This window comes from Musa acuminata, chromosome BXJ1-3, assembly GCF_036884655.1.
Source record: "Musa acuminata AAA Group cultivar baxijiao chromosome BXJ1-3, Cavendish_Baxijiao_AAA, whole genome shotgun sequence".
Classification (NCBI taxonomy): domain Eukaryota; kingdom Viridiplantae; phylum Streptophyta; class Magnoliopsida; order Zingiberales; family Musaceae; genus Musa; species Musa acuminata.
In genome coordinates this window covers 38,335,852-38,361,203 of record NC_088329.1, presented here as the reverse complement: position 1 = coordinate 38,361,203, position 25,352 = coordinate 38,335,852, and the positions used below count along the sequence as shown (strand labels likewise).

The 25,352-nt window shown below is 42.8% G+C and overlaps 3 protein-coding genes across 9 annotated transcripts; 1 reads left to right on the top strand and 2 right to left on the bottom strand.

Annotated features, from left to right (window-relative positions):
• Positions 1-3,108: 3,108 nt before the first annotated feature.
• Positions 3,109-6,490, bottom strand: LOC135628362 (uncharacterized). Its single transcript, XM_065134989.1, has 6 exons — positions 5,250-6,490; positions 4,851-5,185; positions 4,445-4,765; positions 3,978-4,346; positions 3,695-3,891; positions 3,109-3,629 (listed from the first exon to the last, which is right to left on the bottom strand). Exons 1-6 carry the CDS (start codon positions 5,555-5,557, stop codon positions 3,384-3,386), a joined length of 1,776 nt encoding a protein of 591 aa, XP_064991061.1. The 5' UTR covers positions 5,558-6,490; the 3' UTR covers positions 3,109-3,383.
• Positions 6,491-6,629: 139 nt separating this feature from the next.
• Positions 6,630-15,189, bottom strand: LOC135586518 (KH domain-containing protein HEN4-like). Of its 7 annotated transcripts, none has more exons than XM_065134945.1 (8): positions 15,034-15,189; positions 10,252-10,928; positions 9,410-9,883; positions 9,037-9,282; positions 8,562-8,861; positions 7,621-7,691; positions 7,429-7,546; positions 6,630-7,047 (listed from the first exon to the last, which is right to left on the bottom strand). In XM_065134945.1, the coding sequence occupies exons 2-8, from the start codon at positions 10,891-10,893 to the stop codon at positions 6,883-6,885; spliced, it is 2,016 nt and encodes a 671-aa protein (XP_064991017.1). In that variant the 5' UTR covers positions 10,894-10,928; positions 15,034-15,189; the 3' UTR covers positions 6,630-6,882. The 7 variants fall into 7 exon arrangements, with proteins under 7 accessions (XP_064991017.1, XP_064991046.1, XP_064991043.1 ...); XM_065134974.1 differs by having other exon boundaries at positions 7,429-7,528; XM_065134971.1 differs by having other exon boundaries at positions 7,621-7,676.
• Positions 15,190-20,773: 5,584 nt separating this feature from the next.
• Positions 20,774-22,580, top strand: LOC103979235 (uncharacterized). The gene is made up of 4 exons (XM_065134936.1): positions 20,774-20,901; positions 21,315-21,522; positions 21,621-21,684; positions 21,776-22,580. The coding sequence occupies exons 2-4, from the start codon at positions 21,353-21,355 to the stop codon at positions 22,055-22,057; spliced, it is 516 nt and encodes a 171-aa protein (XP_064991008.1). The 5' UTR covers positions 20,774-20,901; positions 21,315-21,352; the 3' UTR covers positions 22,058-22,580.
• The last annotated feature ends 2,772 nt before the right edge of the window (positions 22,581-25,352 follow it).

Genomic DNA, 25,352 nt, shown 5'->3' with positions numbered 1-25,352 from the left:
TCCACTTATTGTTCTAACAGGGAATCATAGTACTTTCCCACATACGAATCTTATCTCCATAAATGCAGCAACCCTCATCCCCTTCAAATTATTCAAAGGTGGCAACTATGCATCCTGGCGTACTCAATTTTCTAATCTTCTATTTGGCTATGACCTTCTAGGCTATGTCGATAGCTCTCTTCCTTGTCCACCAGCGATGATTAACATCCTAGGAGCATCCAGTCCAGTATCAAATCTGGACCACAAACTATGGTTACGCCAGGATCGTCTCATTCTTCAAGCAATTCAAGCTTCGGTCGTTGGATCCCTCGCCCCACTCATATCTTCGTGTGACACTGCTGCCAAAGCCTGGTGCAAGTTACAATCCACCCTGGCAAATCATTCACGAACTCACATGCTTAGTCTCCTATCCGGACTTATGAAAACAAAACAAGAGGGAAGTACTGTTACTGATTATCTGCACAACATAAAGATTATTATCGATAACTTGGCCTTGATAGGTCATTCCCTCAATGATGAAGAAGTTACTGTCCATATCATCAACGGCCTAGGAGACGAGTACAAGGAACTGGCAGCAGCAATACGGGTACGTGATTCACCAGTGTCGTTCAAAGAACTCTACGATAAGCTGACTGATTTTGAGATATATCTCAAACGTGAGGATAAATTGTTAGGACCATCCATCATAGCTCAAGTCAATCAAAAATCCACGAGGAGGGGCTATCAGTATAACAAGACTATCAACAAAGGTTCGACCAAGATGCCTTCTGAATCTTTGAGCTCCAACCAAACCCCTCCTCTACATCATCAACACTTCAATCACGACAACCAAGGTGGCTACTTCAATCATCAGCAGTCCTGGATCCCTCAACACACAAATCAATGAAGAGTTGTCTGCCAATTATGTGATAAAGTCGGTCACTATGCAAAAGTCTGTCAATCTCGACCCTGACTTTCTGCACAATCACATTGGCCTCAAGCAAATCTCGCAACTACTCCAAACACTACGAGTCATAATTGGATCATGGACTCTAGCACGTCACACCACATTACCTCTGATCTACAGAACTTGTCGATCCACAACAACTATAGTGGACATGACGACATCATCATCGGGTGTAAATGGGTCTTCCGAATTAAGCGAAACCCCGACGGGTCCGTTGCTCGATATAAAGCACGATTAGTAGCCAAAGGGTTTCATCAACGACCTAGAGTTGACTTCACAGAGACTTTTAGTCCTGTAGTTAAACCCACAACAATTCGGCTTATTCTAAGTTTGGCCATCTCCAGAGGCTAGCACTTACGACAATTGGACGTTAACAATACCTTTTTACATGGGACTTTAACTGAAGATGTCTTTATGCAACAACCCCCTGGTTTTGTTCATCACCGGTATCCGAGACATGTCTACAAATTACAAAAAGTCATTTATGGACTCCGTTTCTGAACTTGGATTGTTTCTGATATCAGTTGGCTTCATCAACTCCAAGTCTGATACCTCTTTATTCCTATGACAACAACATGGAAATACAATATATCTTCTAGTATATGTAGATGATATTATTGTTACAAGCAATGATCCCTTGGAGATTTAGACATTTTTAAAGTAATTGGCTGATCGATTCTCCCTCAAAGATTTAGGACCCTTGAGCTACTTTCTGGGAATGGAAGCAACATTTACATTCTCAGGTCTCCTCCTCTCACAGAGAAAGTATATTCAAGACTTATTATCAAAGACAAATATGCAGGATGCGAAAGAAGTTGCCACTCCTCTCTCTACTAGTGAATCACTCAAATTATGTGATGGCAGCCCTATCACGGACCCAACTCAATACCGACAAGTACTTGGCTCCTTACAGTACTTGGCTCTCACCCGTCCAGATATCTCATTTGCAGTCAATAAATTATCTCAATACATGCACCAGCTTTCTGCTATGTATTGGTCTGCAGTTAAACGAATTTTACGGTATCTTAAAGGGACCCTTAATCATGGTCTCTTTCTCCGTAAGACCACTCAACTTCATCTCCATGCCTTTGCTGATGCTGATTGAGCGGGAAACTTTGATGATAGAACCTCTACGTCAGGGTATGTGGTTTTTCTTGGGTCTAATCCAATCAGTTGGAGTTCTAAGAAGCAAAAGACAATGGCCCGGTCTACAACTGAAGCTGAATATCGTGCTATTGTTACCGCTACTGTCGAACTCAATTGGGTCACAAATCTCCTCAAGGAACTCAAAGTCAGCTCTACCCATACTCCTACAATATATTGTGATAATGTTGGAGCTACCTACTTATGTGTCAATCTAGTGTTTCACTCATGCATGAAACACATTGCCATCGACTTTTACTTCGTGCGAGATCAAGTTGTCAGACATCAACTTCGTGTCTCTCATGTCCACACGGCTGATCAACTAGCAGACTCACTCACGAAGCTTCTAGCCCGCAAACTATTTTTGTTGCATCGGTCCAAGATCGGTATCCTTGACAGGAGCTCGATTTTTCGGGGGCATGATAACAAAGAGATTTCCTCTGATAACAGAGAGATTTCCTCAACTGCATAGCAGATATCTTTTTCAACGCAGACATCCAAACCTGTGTTCAAGGTTCCTCTAATCCTACGCGATGGCGACGATGATGATGATAACTTGTGCAATCAATAATTTATGGGATGATGATGCCCTTACGTGAGAGCATCGAGTGTTGCAAACTCTGTATGATTAGGGAGTAAGAAGAGCTTCAACTTTACACCTGTTTTCGAATAGACCCCAAGCAGTGGAGCAAACAAGATGAGCTGCATCGTGATAGATCGACGGGGATGAGTTGAACTCCCAAACTATAGCCTCCACCATAGGTGGCTATAGTTGGGCCGGTCCGGGCCGGTCCATCAGGCATTGTCATAATGGACCGGCCCAATAGGTGGCATCTACATTCACATTCTTTTCCGAGAATTCTCCTTTGCGTTCAATGTATTAAATGAAGGCTTCGATTTCTTAAGGGTTAGCTGAGGGTAGTCGGTACGATCAGTGCCACAATTCACATCATTCATGAGAGCCAAAAGCATCAGCACATTACTATGATATATAGTAATCAAGTAATATGTACTCCAAATACCAACACTAGACTTTAAGCACGTAAAGCAAAAGAAAGCTGAAGTTGTGGTTGTTTCTATCCCTACTCTTTATCTTTCCACCCTCACTTTCACTTTTATTCACTGGACTTTGGTGTTGAAGAGATGCTAAACTTATCGCCTTATTCTACGCATGTCTGATGCAGAACTGTCATCTCTCTCGATCTATCTTTACAGTGACAGAGGTCAGGTGGAATGTTCTGATGGGCGTCGTCTAGCCTAAAGCACAGTAGACTATACAACACTAACGTCCAAGTCAGTGAACAGGGAAAGGCAACGGGGAGGAATCTCTCAGGACCTTTCCATCCCATATTCTTACTCTGGTCAGCTCCTTCTCGCACCACCGCAACTGCTCTTGGCTAATCTCAGGCATCCTCAGAATCCTGGACACGATCTTCATGTCTATTAAGCCCATCAATACATCGGTCTCTTCGTCTCCATTCGGCCTCTTCCTTTCCAGGCACCTCCTTCGCTTCATTATATCCTTGAGCCTCATCTTCTTCTGCAAATAATGTCATCCCTCATAAGAAAGAAAGCAGACATTAGAGTGAGTGACGGAGTGCTCACTTTCTTATTAGCCCTTCTGAGCACATGAAGAAGAGTAGAATTCACGGAGCTTGATTTCCTCTTGATGAATGCTCTAAGCATTTGGCAAGGATTCTCCTTGTCTGCCTGAAGGAAGCTCAGGAAGGTTCGAATCGCATCCACCAGAATCGCCAAAAACTCGGTGGACGAAATCACGTCTTCTTTACCTTCATCAGCTTCTGATGCAGAGAAATCAATCAGCACAAGTGAGGTAGGCTGTAAGACGAGCAAACAGACAAACGACAAGGCCGTACTGCGTTCCTACCACGGAACTCAGGAACTTGGAGCAATTTGGGAGCGGAAATCCTCGTCCGAGCAAACACTTCGGGCCTCCGACCACGCTCGCAGGGCTCATTTTCTATGAACCGCTGCAAGAGGACCTGAAACTGTTGGAATTGCTGAGCTACGCATACAGTGCAAGAGGCGCGCTCACCGTCTCCGGTGGCACTCCTTTGCCGGATGTTGTTGTAATTCCAGTTTAGAGCTTCCCATGCCAAGCAAATCTGAGATACATAAGCTGCCTCCAATTCTTGATATGGGTCTCTGCCTCCCTCCTCCTTCTTCGGTGTGGTAAGCCTGTGAACTAACCTTTCCGACATCGATCGTGGTTGGAACCTTATGGACCTAAATGATTCTGGAAATGGACACGTAGACTCAGCCGATCCATGAAATGAGAGGGTAAGACACGTAGGGAGTACGTAAATAAATATACAGATACAAGAGGAAATGGACCTGTTTCCGTGAGTTTTTGTGCACTGAATCTGTCGAACAACAGTCTCTCCTCATCGTACCTTCGGAACGACGTATAGGTTTCCCAGTGGGAAGAGCTTCTCTGTGAGGAAGAGGAGAAGAGACACTCCGTCTCCGAATCCCTGAAGAGCGCAACGTTTCTCCACCCCGTAGAGCTCTTGGATGAAAAGTCAGTACCTGTGAGAGAACCACCCGACGATTCCTTGTCTTCTTCCAGCCGTAACTCTTTGCTCGAGAACTCCTCCTCCTCCTCCTCCTCCTCGTTCTTATTATTCTGGTATGCGTCTCCGTGAACATCTTCATCTGTTCACAGCGTAAGCGTACCACGTCATGAGGCAGAATTGAAGGCTGATATATGACGACAAGGAGGCGTTGCATCTAAACGTACCTCTGTCAGTCCCATCATATGTGATTGGATACGCAACATCCGATGGTTCTGTGACATCGTCCGCCGGTACATCAACTCCGAGCTGCTCAGGATGATCGAGAGGGGAACCGTACCAAGATTCCGCGACAAAGCTTTCATCAACTTCCAAGAGGTTCTGTTGCTGATTGGAACACTTTTCTTGTTCGACAAGTAGAGTATCGTTGACCACCCTTTGGTTGTAGAAAAAGAGGAGACTGTCTTCTCTGCTGAAGATGCCGGCAGCGAAGTCTCCGATGCCGGAGTAGCTGTCATCGTCTACGGGCAGGATCTCATCTCGATAGATGAGATGTGAATCCCTGCAATGGAAGGTTACTCGAGAGACGGTAAGAGCGAAAGTGAGCGAGATGGCGAGGTACCTACCTGATCTGTTCCTCGGTCGCGGCTGCTCTTTCAAGGAGAAACGTGAACAGCTTGGTGAGGAGGAAGGAAACGAGATGGAGGACAGTGAGGAGGAAGCTGAGAAAGGTAAAGACATGGAGGAGAAACATCACAGCCTCGCCGTTGGTGGAGTGGCCTCCATGGCAAGCGAGATAGGGCGGTGCACTGGGAGCTGCCGGGCCAAGCACTTGGAGGAAGGGAGGAGGGCAGCTGCCGTTGTGCATTTGCCGTGAACGCTGGCTAAAGAGCACGACGACCAACTGCTTTATCTGAGGAAAGCGGGATGACATCGACGCTCAAGGTAGGGTTGGCATCTCCTACAAAAGGAGATCGGGGCGATGCTTGTGCATGGCGATGGGGGTGGGGGGCCCAATTTGATATGGGACTTGAGAAGAGCGACGACCTGACTCCACCATGGATCCGAAGCTAAAAACTGGTGCAAGGATCGAATGACTTGACCCAAAAGCAAGACAATATGCCCGAGCTTGCTGCGGCAGTTTCGATTTGTGTATAAAGCAGCCAGGATCATCAGATCTTTGTCCGGTAGAAAGCTCCTGGGAAAGCTTTCTAAGGCCCCCAAAATAGAGCACCCTGTTTGATCGGGGAGTTGCTTTCGATTAAATCTACTCCCTCGATGAAAAAGCTTTTTTCTCTCTCTCTCTCTCCGGTGTGGGTCCCGGCCGTTCATGTGGATTTCACTGCGTCAAGCACGTGAGCGACCATGTCACCCTGAAAATTTCCAAGGGTGACTCGGTACGCCATATATAATAACCCTTACCCGAGATCGCAGCGGACCTTTCTCTGTACGGTCGAGTGACGGCATGGGAATACAGAACTAATTGGACAATGACGACGAACCGGAAGCCGTGCTTTGTGTATGCCTGATGCCTGAATACATTATCCAAACCAGAGACATTAGATCCGACAGTTTTATTTTTTTCTTTTGTTGAAATACTAACTAAAGAAAAAATAATGCAAACTCTTTTGATCCAACCAATTAAATATTTACCTCGACTGATGATTTCATCTCAGTGTGACCGAGTGGAAGATGCTTTAGAATAGATAAAAATCAATGAGGAACAGGAATATCAAATAGCATGCCAATTTTTAGGACAGTGATATGACAACTTATACCACAACCACAATCAACTGATTCTTCAAATGCCAGTCAAAAGATGATCGCTGATATACAGATTCAGGCGTGCTTTAAAAATTAGTCAAAACTCATAAGGCTTGAAAGGAAAAAGGAAAATATTGGGAAGATTCAGTGTACAAATCTTAAAGACTGAAAAGAGCCAAGCAAAATATGTAATCTGGTAATGTCTGTGGCATGAATCCCAAGTACTGAAACACACGGCTACAAAGCTTAAAAGCCCCATATATTGTTCCGTCAATATGCAACTGGAAATGGCATCATCAAATCATTCAACAATTCATAACAAAACTATTATCATCTTTTAGTCTGTAAACATAGCATTGTCTACGGTAACAGGTACAAGTTAGCAGCTCACCTACCCACACATTGAAGGCATAGTTGTGCCACTTCAGCCATTAAAGAACAGCAGAATAGCATTTAACTGACAAGGAACAAAAGAATCACGGGTTCCCAGTCAGACTAATATGGACGAAGTACCTGAGATGGTGGAAAACTTTGTCCCCCAGATGTCATGTAGGATGGAAGAGGGCCGTGTCCTACCTTCAACTGATCAGATGAACCATGCATATCAACACGCTCCGGAGCACCAAAAGGTGGATCATGTAATTTTAACCGTCCACCAACCTAGATGGGCAGAAGAGTAAAAATCACAAGAACTTGAGCCAGATTTAGTGTCATTTGTATGTAATAGCAAAAAATTTATCATCCTGGACTGACCATCTCGTAGCAACTTAAAAGTCCACTATAATGGAAAATCCTGCAACATTTGTATATGTATGGTGTATCTATACATACATACATACATACATATATGGTAATGAAATATATTTATGTATATATATTTCATTGCCATTAAAAGACCAGATTGTAGTGAAAAATTATTGTATACAATCATCAAATAGGTAAGAGGGGAATTTGACTACCATTAAGTAACTTCACTATCTTATATTGTTTCTTCTCTTTTTATCATAAACCATTTATAGAAACATAATGTATTCACTATACCTGATGTATATCAGAAATATTGCTACCATCAGCTCCAATAACGGGTGCCACTGCACTATTAGGAATCTTGACGTCCATAGAACTGTTAAAATTAGAGTACCTGGACAAATGAGAGAAACTGTGCAACATGTATGAGACCAAGAAAGATGTCAATGGGACTACCACAAACAACAGAGTAGGTCATTATGATACCCAGGAGCAGCTGATGGTGTAGAATAGTATTGAGCTTCGTGTGCCTGTCCATAACCCTGCAGATCATAACCCTGCAGAACAAGTACACGGATTATACACAGAGGGAGACCATCTGTCTCCATAACAGATGAACATACAGAATTAACATGAATCAGCAAACAAACAAACTTAACAACGTTGAGCAAAGAAACTATCAACCAACCACTTTAATTGCTAAAATTTCAGGTCAGCATGGATAGAAACAGGATAGTAAGGACATCCATGGCTCACCAAACCATGCCACCAACAAACCTAAACTGGCTACCAACAAAAACAAAATGTGCATGCCAATGCCAATGAGTGAAGGTGAGCAACCATTCAGAAAATCTAATGTATGGCAACCAACAAAAATTTGAATAGAAGACACTGGTTGTACAGTGAACACTAGCAACACAACTCTCGTAAGGCTCATTTAAAGGGCTATCACCACCGTAAACTATGCTTTAGATCTACAATTTGCAACATCTTTTCCATCATTACCATGTTACAGTGATTAGGGCCTAATAAGTTTCTCTCTAAAAACTAAAAAGTGCCAAACAGTAGGGTAAAAGGTGAGAAAAGGTTAATTCATCAAAGGGAAACCTCCTTCTGGAGTAGGAACATCTGAATATTTGGTTTTATTTAAATTTTGGAAAATCATATTCTTGGCCACCGAGAAACATGTTGGATTAGAAGACATCATACTGTGGCAGTACATGCAAGTGCACCCTTCATACTGTCTGTTCGCAAATCTAATGCATCAGAAGATTCATAAAAGGAAACTTCAAATTTGCTAGCAGACACAAAATCCTGGAATTCACAGTAAGTGCCAGCCTCTACGAGTCAAATGGTGATAGAATATAAAACACATATATGAACATTCAGAAATAGAACAATAATGTAAAAAAGGACATAAATGATACCTTTGGGTAACTGTAACCGACAGATTTCCCAGGTCCAACCATGCTAGATGTTGGCATTTCTCGAGCAGAAAAGCTTTCAGGAGTGTAACCACGAAAATGGCTCGGTGGTGCATAATCTAAAGCAGCATTTCCATATGATGGTACACCTCGGTCAGACCTGCTTTCTAAAGGAGGAATTCCATGAAAAGGTGCACTAGGTGCAGGATTAACAGCAGCATTCCCGCCTCGGAAAGTCCTTGCTCTGAGCCTAGAAGCAATCTCTGCAAGTGCATCCCGTGCAACATCTCGAGTTCCAGAAATCTACATGAAAGCGAAACAATTACTACGCTGAGCAGGAAACCAAAAGATGGACATTCTGACAAGCAAGTCGGATCAAAACACAAGCACACCAAGATAAACAAATATACAAAAACATGTTTGGAAAAGATAACTTTGTAAAGGAAGCTAAGAATAAGAAGTGGCATTGCCACATCACCTGCACTAGTTCTTCATTCGCAGATGTATATTTTGGCTTGTCATCCTTGGAGTAAACACGAATATCTGCTTTAGTTCGCCTTCTCATTTCTGTTATTATGTTGCCACCTTGTCCAAGAATGCAACCAACTTTACTAGATGGAACAAGCAATCGTGTTGTGATAACACCATTTTCAGAGCTTGCACTTGTTCTGCTTTGAAGTTGAAGAACAGCTTCAATTGTTGGAGAAATTGTATCCCAAGGAACCTAAAGTTTATCAATTAAAGGCAGTTTTATTATGTATTCAACATCAAAGGCTTAAGAGGCACAAATCTATATCATCTAAATTGGCATGCATCCCAAGATCCAATGTTATTGGCTACATGCAGCTTACCTCCTTACATGAAATACTAATCACACGTTCCTCAGCCTCAGGAGCAGTGTCCTCAACTTGAATGTGAGCACCTGTCTGTTGCTCTAATTGTCTGACATTGACCCCACCCTTGCCAATCACCCCACCGATCTTCACTGTAGCACATAAAATTCTAACGGAAAATTCTTCTACAGTTTCACCATCATTTCCAAAATTGCTTCTGCCAAAATTACTAGGAGGATACCCAGATGGCTCATCTAGGTACCTACTGAACCGTGGTATTGTTGGTGGAACATGGGCATCAGAGTGATATTGGGACCACACTCGATTTCCCTGAGGCAATGGGGGAGGTACGGAAGGTTCAGAGTGATATGAACCTTGGGTACTGGCATATATAAGATCTTCTAGAGGAGGATTTTCCTTGTGGGGATGCTGATGCAGCAAGGTTGAAATTCTGTATAAAGCCTTCTTCACAATAGATGGCACTCCTGATACCTGGGGAAGTGTATCCAGAAATTAGTACTGTATTGATGAGAACCAGAATATTCTTGCATAAACTCATTATGCCCAGACAAAAGGATCTAGAAACATATGAAATGCAAGATCAAAAACATCAGATGAAACCAAAGAGAAAATAACAACTCCTCCAAAATCTCAATGAACAATTGGTAGAACAATTATGAATACAAACACTACTGCCGTGTGGAGCAGTTGGAAATTGGAAAACCTGACGGTGTGACAAAAGAAACATGAAGTAAAAGGTATAACCAACTAGAAGTTTCATTTGGGTGTTTTCCTATACTGGACACTTGGAAAGTACACAAGAATAAATTATACGTGAATACGAAACAGTACTATATTACCTGTACTAGTTCATCACTGTCCATAGCACAAGGTGGAAGGTGATCTGAAGGCAATACACGTATATTTGCACCGGTCTCACTTCGCAGTTGCTGAATAATTGTTCCACCCTTGCCAAGGAGACATCCAACTTGATTTTTTGGGACCAAAATTCGAGCAGTAACAACATCATCGGGTTCAGTCTTTGATTGTACCACACCACCACGTAGAATCTCATCTGCAGCAATCCTATCATGGATCTTAAGTAAAGCATCCTGGGCAGGACAATGGGGCTGCATATCCTCTAGCTCATTTCCATCACTATCGTCCAAATCCTGATCAGAATCATTTTTTTCAGATTGTGACAGGTAACTAAATATGATAATTACCCTTTCCTCTGCCCCAGGAATAGCATCTGCAACCCTTATCTTTGCATGGGTTTCATCTCTCAGGGTATTAACTATGTCACCTCCTTTCCCAAGAACACTACCAATCTTCTTTACAGGACAAAGGATGCGATAAATAGTATCAATAGGTTTAGTGGTTGTAGAACCATGATCACGACCAGAATTATGCTTCTTCCTTTTCCCATTATCAAATTGGTCATAAGTTCGTTTTCTAAAACTTCCGGATTTGTTCTTCCCATATGTCCTTCTTTCATCCATACTGCTCCAAAGAAACTTTCAAAATTCAAGATGGCCTAGTAAAATCAAATTTAAGCAAATTAGATAGACATAATTAGTAAAGAAAAACCACTCTATATGTGCATGACATGGATTATAAGAACCTGCAGTAAGATAATGACATTTCCACCAAAAAAAGAATTTCAGTAGGGAATAGTACATGGAATTAATGAAAAAATATAAAAAATACTCTTTAATGGTATTTTGTAAATGAATCTTACAATTTATAATCAATAGTGACTTATTCTCCAACAACTTCAGCAAAAACACTCAACATAATTTATGGATATAAATGTTTATGTTGATGGTGGATAATTGCCACATAATTGTTCCTCGGTTCCAAAGGAGATTAGTTTCAAACAGATAGCCAACGTTTATAATATCAATTGCAATATAATGTCTCCAGTAAGTTAAAGAAACATACTGCACAAGAAAGACTAATATGGTTAAGAAATATACAATAAATGAGTGGATACATCTTTAGCAAACATAGGTGGTCATATTTGTTCCGCCAAGGCAATCTGCAACTTGGTAACAACCCATGAGATCGTCAATGTACCCATCATTTGGTTTGCACTTAGGTGCTTAATATAGACGCACTCTGACAACTGAAAAACAATGGTATGACCAGTGTGTTGAACAAAATTCATCACAACGTATTATATGCATGAGCACATGCCATGCGTGTAAATAGAAATGTTCATCAAACCAAATCAAGCAAAACATTAACACCTACAAAATCGTCTGATACCACCATGAATCGCCTTGCAATATGAACTAGCGCAAAGTTTAGTACTTCATGCATGATTAGTTTGTCGATCAAAAAGGAAGCATAGCCAAACACTTAAGAAAGAATGAAACTGCTAGAAAAAAAAACAGTTCAAACAAAATAATGAAGAAACTAAAAAATCAAGAAAAACTAGACACCTGATCACTATGAATCAGTTATCAATCACTAGCAAAAAGAAAAATTAGGCCAAAGAAGTGGTTCACATTACTGAAACAAGATTCACAATTGAAAAATTATAACTATTTTGCAGTTTAAGATCATTCATAAATAATTCTCAAAAGCTCAAACTTGAAAAAACTGAATAAACAAACAACACTAACAAAATTTTCAAGCATAACCTGCATATCAATATATTTCAAGGACATAGAGGTGATTGTTTGCAAGAATGGCAAGCAAAAAAAAAATTTAAGTATCCTAATACATAGTTAAACAGTGCTCATATAATAAAGATGAATTACAGAAATAGTATTGACTTGAAAGCAGATTTCAGTCCTCAATAATATTATTAAAAGGGTGTACTCAGTGCATGAGGCTCCCGCCAATGCAGCGTCGGGCGAGAGTAAATGTATGCAGTCTTACCTTTAAATATTTAAAGAGACTGTTTCTGTGACTTAAACCCTGGTCTTCCATGTCACAAAGAAACAACCTTACCATTGTACCAAAGCCCGTCCTCTCCACAATAATATTATTGCATCTTGGAATTAACATTGATTCTGTGAAATAAAAAGTTCTAAGGGCGCAAATCCGCCCAATCAAAGTAACACAAACCTATTCAGCTTCAAGGGTACAAAAGCAAGATAGCTACACGTTTCCCCAACAAAAGGCACATGCCACTAAGGACTTCTAGGTCATTATAAAAACTTTTAAACCTCATGTCTAGGTGATCAAAAAATAAAACACAGAATTAAGCAACAAACACACAGTAAGGTCCAAAAACAAGGTAGAAAGATAATAGAAAAACCTTAACTATGATGTTCAACCATAATCTGGTCAAACCAAACCTTTTCTCACTTCTATCCATATAAAGCAGTGAAGATGAAAATCATTTTTTCTTCTTTAACTAAGTGATTACTTTGATGCTGACAACTAGCATTTCCTATAAAGGGCAACGTCAGTAATATAAACCAAACCTTTATCACTTCTATCCTTATAAAGCAGTGAAGATGAAAATCATTTTTTCTTCTTTTACTAAGTGATTAATAAGATGCTGACAACTAGCATTTCCTATAAAGGGAAACCTCAGTCATATAAACCAAACCTTATATCACTTCTATCCATATAAAGCAGTGAAGATGAAAATCATTTTTTCTTCTTTAACTAAGTGATTACTTTGATGCTGACAACTAGCATTTCCTATAAAGGGCAACCTCAGTAATATAAACCAAACCTTTATCACTTCTATCCTTATAAAGCAGTGAAGATGAAAATCATTTTTTCTTCTTTTACTAAGTGATTAATAAGATGCTGACAACTAGCATTTCCTATAAAGGGAAACCTCAGTCATATAAACCAAACCTCATATCACTTCTATCCATATAAAGCAGTGAAGAAGAAAATCATTTTTTCTTCCTTTACTAAGTGATAAATAAGACAACTACCATTCCCCATAAGGGGCAACCTCAATCATGCATGCCTAAGTTCAATCCATGACTACCTTGCTTACCAACAAACCAAATTACAGAGAGAGATGTGTTAAGGTAGATCATAGACATACACATACAGACATAAAAGATCGTCAAGTACTGTAAAAGGAAAATCATCATCACCCAATAGCAAAAAACAATTTCGTCCAGGGTATGGACACCCGACTGCTAAAAAATCTCACATTTTCATTTTGTCCTCTCTTCTTGTGCTTTTGAATCTACAAGTATCAGCAAAGGCCCAAGAAACCACCCGAGCTCATATATCTGCAGTGAGTTTTCTTTTTTGTCTGACTTTTTTTTACCAAGCTTAGAATTCAAAAGCATAAAACAATGTGGTATCTTTAATGCAAATATCACATATAAGCAATGAAATGATTATTAACAAATACAAGTTCTAACTGCCATTCTTTCTCCTCATATTCAGTCACCCTTTACTAAGAGAGAGTGATCATATGGCAGCTAATTATCAGCTAAGGTGTTGTATAAACAGAATGCCAAATTTCAAGACTTCGGGCATGCTTTGGCTGGTTTACATTTAAAATCCTAGTCGAAATAAAGATTACAACATTTTTTCCAATTTTAGATAGTTTGTTTGGCTCAATTTTACATTCCACAACCTAATTTCCAAATTTGGGTTAGTACCATAATAGTGGGAATCATTCTATTACTGGAAATTTATAGAACTAGAGAGCAGTATACTTGAAATTCTGGAAAATCTTGCAAATACTTCCTAAATCAATAAACAGATACAGGCATAGAAAAAATTACAAATAAATTTTTTTTTTAACAGTGGAAAAAACACAACATGTTTATGCCAAACATGACCTTTTATTTTGAAAAATCATCAAGGAAAAGGAGAACAAGAAGCCATAATTTTTTTCATTTTTCAGCAAGGAAACAAAAATATACAGTAATGTACTCCTCCGCTAGCACATAAACCTCCCACCACCCAACAATTGACAGTGCAGGATTAGTTAGGACAAAAGCTCCTTGGTTACAAGAAGACACCATAACCACAATTAAATACCATTAAAGATATTCTAGTCAGAGAAGTTGAATTGTAAGTTGCATTACCAGCTGCAGATGATATGCCAACGTCTACTATGCATACAACAAAGCAATCCAATCTTTTGGGGAAGCTCAGCATTCCTACTTCCAATTATTATGGTCTGACGAAAAAGAAGGTAACGTAGAATAAATTTTAACTGCGTCACTAAAACTTGTTTAAGTAAACACGACTTGGCCCCATTATCACATTTGACTGAAGGGCCAAACTTCTTTGCATGTACTGCACAAAGAACCGATCGTCCAAACAATCCGAAACGTGAACCCTACCCTATAAACCTCGAATGCTTCAGCGCGAGCTGAGCTACTAAACATTATTAGCTTCTTTTTCCACAGCGATAATCTATCAAGGAAATACAAGGTCGGGTCCAAATTCTCTCAGAGAACAGCATCTTTTAGTTAGCATCAATCTCCAGGAACGGGACACACCAGGAAATGCAGCGAAATCACTCGTCATGCGACTGCTACTACAGATTTTTAGAAAGCCCTAGGTTTTCTTAGAAGGAAACAAGTGGCGTCGATGAACCCTAAAAAGGGATCTTGAGGATGAAACAAGGAGGAGCGAAGGGGAGGCAACGCGAAAGCAGAGGAGATCAATAAGAGAGAGATAGAGAGAGAGCTTACCGTTTGCGGCTTTATCTCCTGCGTCTTCGTCTTCTATTCTTGTTCTACCTCTTCGAACCGATAGGAGTCGTCAGAGAGAGCGAGACCGGGTGGGGGGGAATATGATGATTAGGTTTTCTATTGGCAGGGGGGCGACGCCGTCTTGGCGAAGGCAGGGGAACGGGCGGGCCGAGAACCGATAGAAATTGTGGTTCGGCTCGACCAAGATCCAAACTCGGTTCGGTTTGGATTAATGGGTTCAGAGAAGTAGACCGAGAAACGAGCCCATTAGGCCTATTCATGGCCCATAAGTCCACCCATGCTTCACCCAGTTGCCCGTTTCGGCCATCAATGAACTCATAATGAAAGGCCGGGTTCCCTTCTCCAATTATGACCCGGTCCATGACACTGAGAGACCCAATGTGGGACCTTAGGGAACATTGTGAGCTATATCGGATCAAGACACGCATCACAATACAAGGGACAGTTTCATGGCATAGAGACAAGTTTGTGAGACTATAGTTTATGCAAGGAATATTAATAGCCGCAGCTGATGGAATCGATGAAGCACCCTTTTACATTGTATATATATATATATATATGTCCTCTATTCTACTCTTCCCGTGATTTCTCTGCTCTTCTTCTCCACTTGTTTTCTGGGATCGTCTTTATCACAAGATAGGAAAAGGTGTGAACGATAAAATCTTTTTTTTCTTAGAAATGACGTGTAATAAAATGATTGGTATGTGAACAGCTCCACTTCTTTTGAGGCCGTCGTCCTCTGCAACCGGTTCAAAACTCCGACGCCATGTGACTTCAGACGTACCTCACGCAGGGCGCGCTTTCATCAGCTCCAGGATCTCTCCGTATCCAACACAAATTTAGGTTTTGTCCTCTTCTTCGGCGGTACGATCCCATCCGACACGACCCGACTGTGGACATGCCCTCCTCCCTCGCAGTATATGACACCTACGAGACGCTTGAGTCGCCCAGAATTCCACCGAAGCAAGAAGGACATTTCCGACCGTCTCCCATGAGAAGTACAGGCCACATGAGGACAACCAAGACGAGGTTGCGGCAGTGTTTTCCTCGCACGACGGGTGTAGTTATCATGCACCACCAAGCCGTTGAGTTCTTATGGTCTTGGGAGTTCGATCCGGTGGGCTGGAAAGAAGGCACAGTTCAGCTTAACCTCACAGTCTCGCGGTGGATGATCACAAGGCCAAGGAAAGCAACGCAGAGGAGTCACGCGAAGAGTCGAGTGCGCTCCTTGGTATTTGCTTTTACCCTGAACTCCACTGTGGGGCAGAGCCACAGTCTTGTTCTTTTGCTACGAGATCAGAGAGAGAGAGAGAGAGAGAGAGGGTGAGGGATATATGAGAGGGGGAGGGGAGGGGAGGATAGGGAGGGAGGGTCCATCAGATGAGAACATTTGGTTGTTTCTGCTCCTTTTCTGGTGTTACAGTGGGGTAGAAGAGCTCCATTCAGTCCAATAAAGAGGGTTGAGGAGTGGTTTAGAGCTGCCATCCCATGGATTAGGCCAAGCCTTATGCTTGTTTCACAGTGGTGAAGTCACGCATGGTGATGGAGGTTGCCTCTTGAAGATGATAATGTGGGGGATAAGCCTTGGCCAATGCATGGTGTGGGAGCAACTCCGGCCACTGGCTTAGCCCGCTAATTGGACTGAAGGGAGCTCCCAATCATTCCACGCAGCACACCGTACTCCCTTTTTGCTTGTTCTCGTCTTCCTGGTTTCTCCGCATGCATGCCGGTGGCTGCTTGGCTAAGTCAATCCGACATATATCCTTTTGTTTCTTGCAGGAACAAATTATTACCCTCGTTTAATTACTTCTCGTGTTTCTTTTAGACAACAGATGGACTGTTCGCAGGACCCCACAAGCTTGGCGTTGGTTTTCAGCTTCCACTGGCATTCAGAGAAAGATGTCATGGTTCTACGCTTATTGCGTTCTCCGTCTTTCCTCAGTAACTTGTTCTGTGTTTCTGTCACAAACGCAGGACTCTTTTTATACGAAATGAATGAATGATCCATGGCCATGGAGCTTCGAGATACACAGATGGAGGATGTTAACTCGGGTTCCATTTACTTATTCTGTTACTCTTCATTTGTTTTTCGTGAAGGAACATGTCCTGTTCTGTTCTCTAAATATTTCATATTAGAGAGATGTATTGTCCGTCTCCCCAAGACTGACAGAATAATCTGTAGCGACTATGTTACTCTGTTTTCTTTTTGGAAATAAAAGCTGTATTAAACGTTAATCAGGAAGGTACAAATTTAGCTTCATCAAAAAGAAATGCACAATCGCTCGAAATGCTTCTCAGGTGCCATGGCCAAGGATCAAAGCTGTTGAGGGCCTCTTGATAACCTGGAGACTGTTAGAACGAATACATATGTTCTTGAAGCACTGATGAGAAACAGAGAGTAGGGCTTCCAAGGTAGCTGCACCTTTTGAAGCATGTAGAATGAGCTGACTTTTCCTGATCGAGCAACTCACAAAGGAAGCACTAGTCTCCATAGAGAAATCAAAGAAAGATGGAAAACATTGCAGCTTCTGCTGCATCCAACACCGATGAGAGTTAACCTCGACTCTATGGTTGCGAAAATGACAATCATTATAGTGATTCCAAAGTACCCATAAGGAGTTAGTAATCATTACCGAGTTAGTGTTCATTACAGTGCACACCGCGTCATCGAGCTTTAGGACCGTCGGTTTTGGCTTCTCTGGCCCGCTTCGGATCTTCTTCCTCTAGCAAGAAGGAGTCATCCCCCATTTCTGTGGCCTCCGAGGTAGATCCGAAAGCCTCCGCCACCCAGGTTACAATGTCTTCAAAGGACCCGGCCATGGCATGTGATGGTCTCGAAGGGGAAGAAGAGGGTTCCTCCTATGGAAGCTTGGTAGACTTCGACTGGAACTGGAAGTCTTCCGTCGGAGAAGACGATCACGCTGGCCTCGGTGTGTCCGTCTCCATCGAGAAAGGTCACACCTCGGACTCAATGCCCCATGAGTTGTACGAAAGGCCTCCCACGTCATTCAAACAAGCCTTGGCAGGTGCAAATCAGCAGGTTGTAGTTTCCCAAAGGTGAGACTCGGTATAGGGGATGGGGCACCATCCCTGGTTACATCAACTGGTCTCATGAGTGAAACCCCTTACTCCTCGTTAAGGATGATCGCCTTACCTTTCTGATGCATCGGACGCCCTCTGGGATGTCGAGTCGATTTGTTCGGCCTAAAAGGAGCCGCTCCCACCTTTTGGATTGTTCGACCATTGCCCAGAACACCAGGGTCGCCCGTTTCCTAGAGACTGGGTGTGTGATCGACGAGGATAACCTCATCAGTGCTAGGTTCCTGGTCTCTGCATGCAGTGGACCGTTGGAACCCTTGTTAGGCCTAGAACTGAGTTCAAGATCCCCTCCAAGGCTTATGTGTATTGACCTGGTCCGGTTCTGTCATTGAACTTTGATCCAAGGCCCGTAAAGGGTATCGTCTTCCTCCTTGGACACTGGTTCAGAAACCCTCGGTTGGCCCTTCTCCGAAGGTTTGGGTTTAATAGTGGACTTCTGGGTAACACACTGTTCTCATCTGTGGCCTACCATACCATACCTGAAACAATGTGGCATGCAAAGGAAACACCTCGTCTCTTGGGTAGTTCGGCTTTTAGGTAATCTAGAGGTGGTGTTCGATCAAAAAATTTACCATATAAACTCAAAGACCAAGCTTTGCACGCATCATCTACCTCCTGTTTGTCCAAGACGAGCTCAAGATCGGAGGAGGACTGAATCCGGCTTAGCTTGTCTTTAAGCCCAGAGGAAAATTTTCAAGCGTCAATGCCGTGAGCCCTCCGGAACAACCCTGCCCATGAGATGGGGGTAGCGCTCTTGGCAGCATCAGAATGAGAAGGAGCAGCTTCCCCTGCGTGAGGAGAAGGCGACGACGAGCCAGAAAGGAGGGAGTCGTCCGATGAATCATCAGCAAGTGGGAAAACGGCCGGTTGTGCTCGAATGCTTGGTTCTGGATGAGATGACGAGGTGGGGGAGGGTCGGGCGGAAGGAGAACAGGAGGGGAACTCATCTCGGAGCTTTTTCACGCTTTCATTGACAGACTCCTGGAAATTGTGCTCGTCTCACTATATTACTCTGTTAACATTCGTTGATCTTATCTTCTCCTTTATCATTCATAGAAGCCGTAGCACGGGAACTGTTGTATGTACTTCTGTAATATTTGCATGAGAGAGTGCCAGTCAATTGAAATGACATTTCGTAGGAGCACCAAACATGATTGGGCATAGCATGAGGAACGTAAAGCCAAGCAATATACATATATATAGCCCGAACCGGGCAATAATTTGCGATCGTAACGGGCTCGGCTCGGGCTACACAGAAACAGATATATAATGTGGTCGATTTCGGGCTTGCTTCCGGTCCAACATCACCAACTCGAGGCCCTTATCCCATTTGACGGTCAAAGTCAACGGCACATGGATGCAATTAATGATTTCGGAGGACAAAAGTTGGCATCCAGCATGCTTATTGTCGACGGAAGAGCTTATCATTCTGGGGACTGTACAAGACCAAGTTGGCCTGTTAATAATAGTAGAGGAGGATTCATTTGATGATGGCAGAGAACAGGAAGAAACATTGAGTTGAGGTCGGCATCAAGACTGACTCGGTACAAAGCTTTGAGGGTGAAAGAAGAAGGCCTTGATGGTGGAGTGCAGAGCTGGACCCATGCCACCATGTTCCAAACACAACTCAATTATGCATAAAGGTGATGATGGTGCTGTCCACCCACCCAAAGGACAAGTGGGTAGAAGGCTGAACTGTGGCCTGCCAACAACTGGACCCCACCCCCCTCCTTTTCTTTAGGCCTTCTGCTCCATCTAGCAGACATGTTGACTTGCTTATATATATCGTTTGGACCATAAGAACTGTGTTCTAATAATCCCACACAAAACAGGTGGTTTGTGTAAGTAATCTCCAATGGACACTGCCTGATCTTATTGTTATTTGTCTTGCGAGAAGATGCACGTTAAACGGGGAATGCAAGGTTGGCACAGTGATACATGCGGCTAAGCTGCATTGGTGGCAGCACGCAGCAATCATAAATAGCAACGGAGCACCAAACTTGGAATCTTCCCCCCACTGTGCAATAAAGAAGCTTCACATGCGCTGGTGGCCCATGTGAGAGCAGATGTTCCGTTAAATCTTTTACGGAAGACGTGACTTCACATTGTATATATATACACAACAATAATATTTATAATATTTTTATTTGATTTATTTACAGTATTTTTTTAAATTTTAATTATCATAGGTGATATTATTTTTTTGTAATTATTATAAATATCTATTTAAATCGCAGTATAATGTATTAATGGTGGTTTCTAATATATTTTAATTTCATTTACCTCATTTACGAAGTGTCTATCAGTGGTTTATTGTGATGTAAAAAATACTATAAAAAATAAAACATTATAATAAATAGAAAAATTATGAGGAATAATTTAAATATATTTTAAATCAAAGTTACTGTTCAAAAAATAAAAGAAAAAAATACTATTAAAATATAAAAAAATGAAAAGAATTGTAAATTTCTTTTTGGGGGGGGGGGGGGGGGAAATGGCCCTAAAACGATCGGTCGATCTTTTATAACCTATTAATATTACTGGTAGTTGCCGGTAGCCGGTCATCCGATTCCACGCACCTTTTTCGCTTTTTTTCTATTTTTATTAATAATTAATGCTCCCCTCTTTTGGTCTTCTTCTTTTTTTTCTATAAATCTGCCCCAAATCCCTCTACCCCTCTCCTTCTCCTCGCCCTAACTATTCGGATTGCGGTCCGTTTGTTCTCTCGCTGATCGGCGGGTGGATTAGGTAAAGAAACAATCAGTAGTTCTTGATTCCCCTCATTTCTCGTTCGTTTTCTTCTATCTTTGCTCCGGTTTTGAGCGGCCGCGAGCTACTTTTTTGGTGAGATCTGGGCCTTTTCATCCCTCTCTTGGTGCCTGTGGCTGTAATTTCAAACAAGGCTAGGACTTTTGCGTGTTTTTTAAAGGAGTTTTTGGCTGATTTTTGGATATTTCAAGATTTTTCGCTCTTCTCTTTGAAATTTTGGGATCTTATTGTTCTATTTTGTGGTTGCCTTGAAGCTCTTCCTGTGGAACGTTGCTGCTTTTTGGATTGGAGCTTCTCTCCTTTCTATTTTCGTTCCAGATCCGTTTCAGAATCCTGTATTGTTTGTGATTTGGTGTCTGTGCTAAGAGCTTTTGACCTTTGTGTATGTGCAGGCGTTGCGATCGTAGATCTCGAAGAGATTGAGGCAAAGATGAACCACTGCGCGATGCAGCAGAACGCTTTCGCCGCCGCCTGCGAGGAGATGAGGGCACCTTTCGCCTTCGTTGACCGGAAGGCCCCTATCTTCTGCCCCAGGCCCCGCCGGTTCAGCCCGCTCGCCGCCGTCGTCGATCCAGTCCGGCCCGTCCGTTGGCAATCGAGGTGAGTTATTCCCTTCTTCCCGGTCTGAAATCTTAACCTCCAAAACAGAAATCATTTTCATTTACGCCATGTCTAATCCCATGTCCCTCTTCTTTCAGTCACCAGTCGGATTTCTCCGATTCGAACGCCGGGGCTGACCCTCTCGATATATTTCTCGCAAAGGTGAGATTTTTTGCGTTCTTTTGTACATCTACCATCCATCATCGGCTTGTTATCGTACAGGATCTGAAAATTACATATGTTTTGCATACAGGATGAAGAACTGGATCAATTAGCTACGTCACCGCCATTTTTCTGCGGCTCGCCACCCAGCCGCGCTGCCAACCCGGTGGTCCACGACGCCCGGTTCGGCGAGAACCACCCGCCGGCACTTTTTGCCCCTTCACCACTAACCCTATCCGGCCCACCCATGTCTCCCAAGCAAGGCTGTGCCCACGACAAGTTCGGCGTCTTGCCGGCGACCGTGCGGGTTGAGGGTTTTGATTGCCTCAACCGCGACGGTCGGAGCTGCAGCGGCATCGCTGCTGTGGCCTAAACAGCCCTGCGCGTACCCACCCCCCAAGCGTCCCGAGCTTTCTTTTTGGGCCGCTGTGGGAGCAAAGAGGAAAGAGGAAACAAAACTCGACACAAAGAGGAGTCAGACAACCCACAATTAGGTGCTAAGCATAGCAACAAAACAAAAGCTTTGAGGTAATTTGGAAGGCCTTGCAGCGTTCGATGTAATTGTACATTTTTCTAGTACCAATCTTTTGTGTATGTAATCTAAATGTTTCATGTGGATACGAGATGAGTGATGGGAAGAAACAGAGAGAGAGAGAGAGAGAGAGAGAGAGAGAGGTTGAAGCCAATCTTGTGATGTTTTGTTTTTTTATCCATATATTGGATTTTAGGTATTGATAGAAGTAGTGGCTTTTTATCTGTATAAAAATTGTAGCTGGTTGGGTCACTCATCGGTCATGAAATGTGTATATAATCCTCATGTTAAATTAGTATGTTGGAGTTATGTTATGTAATCCTCTTGTATTATTGAAAGCTGATGGCGGATGGAGTTTGTTGTGCGTTTGGAATTCCCATCTGCTGAAACCAATGGTGTGTGAGACATGGTCAATGTTGTCGACTGAGGAAATAGGGGAGAAGGTGCGATGGACATGTGAAAGGTGACCCTCCAACACATGATACAGAAAATGTCAAGTTGGAAGAGTCAATTGGATTGCCCACCTTTCGAAATCCCTAAGCATTGAAATCTATGCGCATAAAAAAAGAAGTGACAGCACAGCATGGTTGTTTTCTTACATCACAAGGATTGACTAACACACAGCGCTGAGAGATGTGTTGACCAAGGTGGAAGAAGGACAGACGGTTCTCCATGGTCTGCGTGGAAGATGAACCAAGACGTGGACGTGGTCGTATGGCTTTTCTGTGTATCCACAGATTTATGATCAGACCTTTGAGAGAATCCGCCGCCCGTAGAAATTTCCGCTTCCAATGAAGTGAACTGAAAGCAACTTTTTTTTTGTCGTCTCCCAGCGTTGTTTTAATTCAATGATATAAAAATAAAAAATTAATATATAAATATGGCATATCAAACGGTTATCACCTCCTTCTCCTCGTCGCCACATCTATAGTCTTCGACGTCAACGAAGTGGGGGAGAAGAAAGATAATATTGACATCGAAAGGTTCTCCATGCGATGGTAGCAGTGGACGGAGGAGACCGTTCGAAGATGAAGAAGATCGGTGTCTTCGTCGTCTTTCTCGTTGCCGCCTCCCCTAATCCTCGCACCTCCAGCTCTCCCTCTAAAGAGGTACGACTCTCCTCGTTATTATTTTTTGGATCAAGATCGTCGAGGGCGGGCGACGTTGGATCGGGATATAGAAAAGGAGTGGAAGACATGTTCGCACAGAGGTTCGACTGGCTTAGGTTCATCGAGACGCTAGTGACGATACATCGATGACTCCATAGTACTCTTTCTTGACACTTCTCTCTCTTTCTTGATGCTTCTCCTTCCTCTTCGAATGTATTCTTCGTCTCGTTGTAACCAAGTAAATATCGTCCGGTAGTAGACAGTCCGCCTGTCGATTAGCTAACGGACCGATATATACCATCCATACCAGACAGTATGAAATGATATTAAAAACCTTAACTTGAGCATACTTTTTTATTTTAAAAAATAAGATAGATTAATTAAAAGTAATGGTGCTATGGTGAGCAGATAATAGATAGGTTACAATATATCAGTGCACACGGAAACAGACGAGATTGTTCTGTGGTGTGTTGCTTCTGCGAATCGAATTCCACCGCCAAAGCATGAAGAAAAGAGCGACGGGACACAGGATATGGATGCTTGATGCCGATGGGCGCATCATCTCATCTCAGCTCGGCGTTCGTCCCTAATTTGGACAGCACCTGCGGCCGCCGCTCTTTGTCGACCCAACGTAGCTGAAAAGCCCATGATTCCGATCGCCGACAACCGCTGTTGCTCATCCACCACCGCTGTCCCATCGGTCCGCTGCTGCAGATTTATTCGTCGCTTCGGCCTCTGCGGGCCTCGAAGGCTCAGCCACTGCCTCTTTTCATGCTCTTTCTTATTGCTTTATTTTACATGGATGCCTCTTTCCATTACACTATTTCGCATATCAATGCATAAAGGAGCGCCAAACGTTGGAGTAAGGGAAGGGTCGGTCATTCAAGACTCCGTCAGATGTCAGCGGATTTGAAACGATCCCGCAGCTTTGAAGTTGTCTGTTCTCCATATATATATATATATATATATAACAATCGATTTACTTGAGATGTCCATATCTTTTTCATATTACAAGTTCACACAGCGGTTGTAGTCTTCCTAAATCACATTGGAATTGTGGATTCACAACAGTAGAACAGCCCAACAATGGTTGCAATAGTCTTCCCATTAGAGGCCCAGACGTGTTGTTTTCGTCTTCCCTGCTTTCTTTCATCCAATCTCCCATGTCCCCACTGGCAATGAACTTGAACGAGAAATTGGAATTCAGTTCTCAAAAAGACGAAGCCAAATAACACCTGAAGTATATGTTTTCTCGAATAATCCAAAAAACAAGCTGATACATAGACCAATCTAACTTGAAATCGGAAGCTCGTTTCTACATAATCTCAACTCAAAGTGTTTAGGATGTCATTGGTGGATTTAGGAATCATATTATTCTTGGATCGCCCATGGGCTGTGCGTCGCACCCACACACACTACTTTTCCCCGTCCCTATACGGTCACCCAGAATTTTCGTCCGTCTTCGCTTGCTTCTCTACGTATGGACCCCACACGCTCCCGTTCCACCAATCGCATCCATGGGTATAACGTATGGCCACAAAAAATAAAGCTAATAGAAGGCTTCTCTTTGGTTTTAGTTGCCTTCCCACACACGCCACCGGAGGAGGAATACAGGGGGTGATGGGACCCGCCTCTGGTTCTTGTTTTGAACCGCTGGGTTCCTTCGCCGTAACACCTTTTCCTTTTAATGTCATCTCATGATTACAGTGTCGGCAGGAGGATGGCTTTCCCGCGGCTCTCGTGACGGGACAGGCTGTGCTGCGGGAGCTCTTTATTGTGTGTCGTCGTCGCCATTACCGGTTTCGGAAACTGTGGGTAGCTGACAGCTCCCCAGAATTAAGAGCCGAGCTGCCAATGGACGGACGAGGGAGACCTGAGGGTGAATAGAGTGGCCAGCGTTCGCATGATGACCACTCTGACAGTCACGCGCCGCTACGTTCCCCCGCGGATAATAGAAACAAAGACAGACAGAAAAAGAAGGGACATGGGGAGTTGCTCCCTCTGACCCACCTCTTCATGGAGATCTC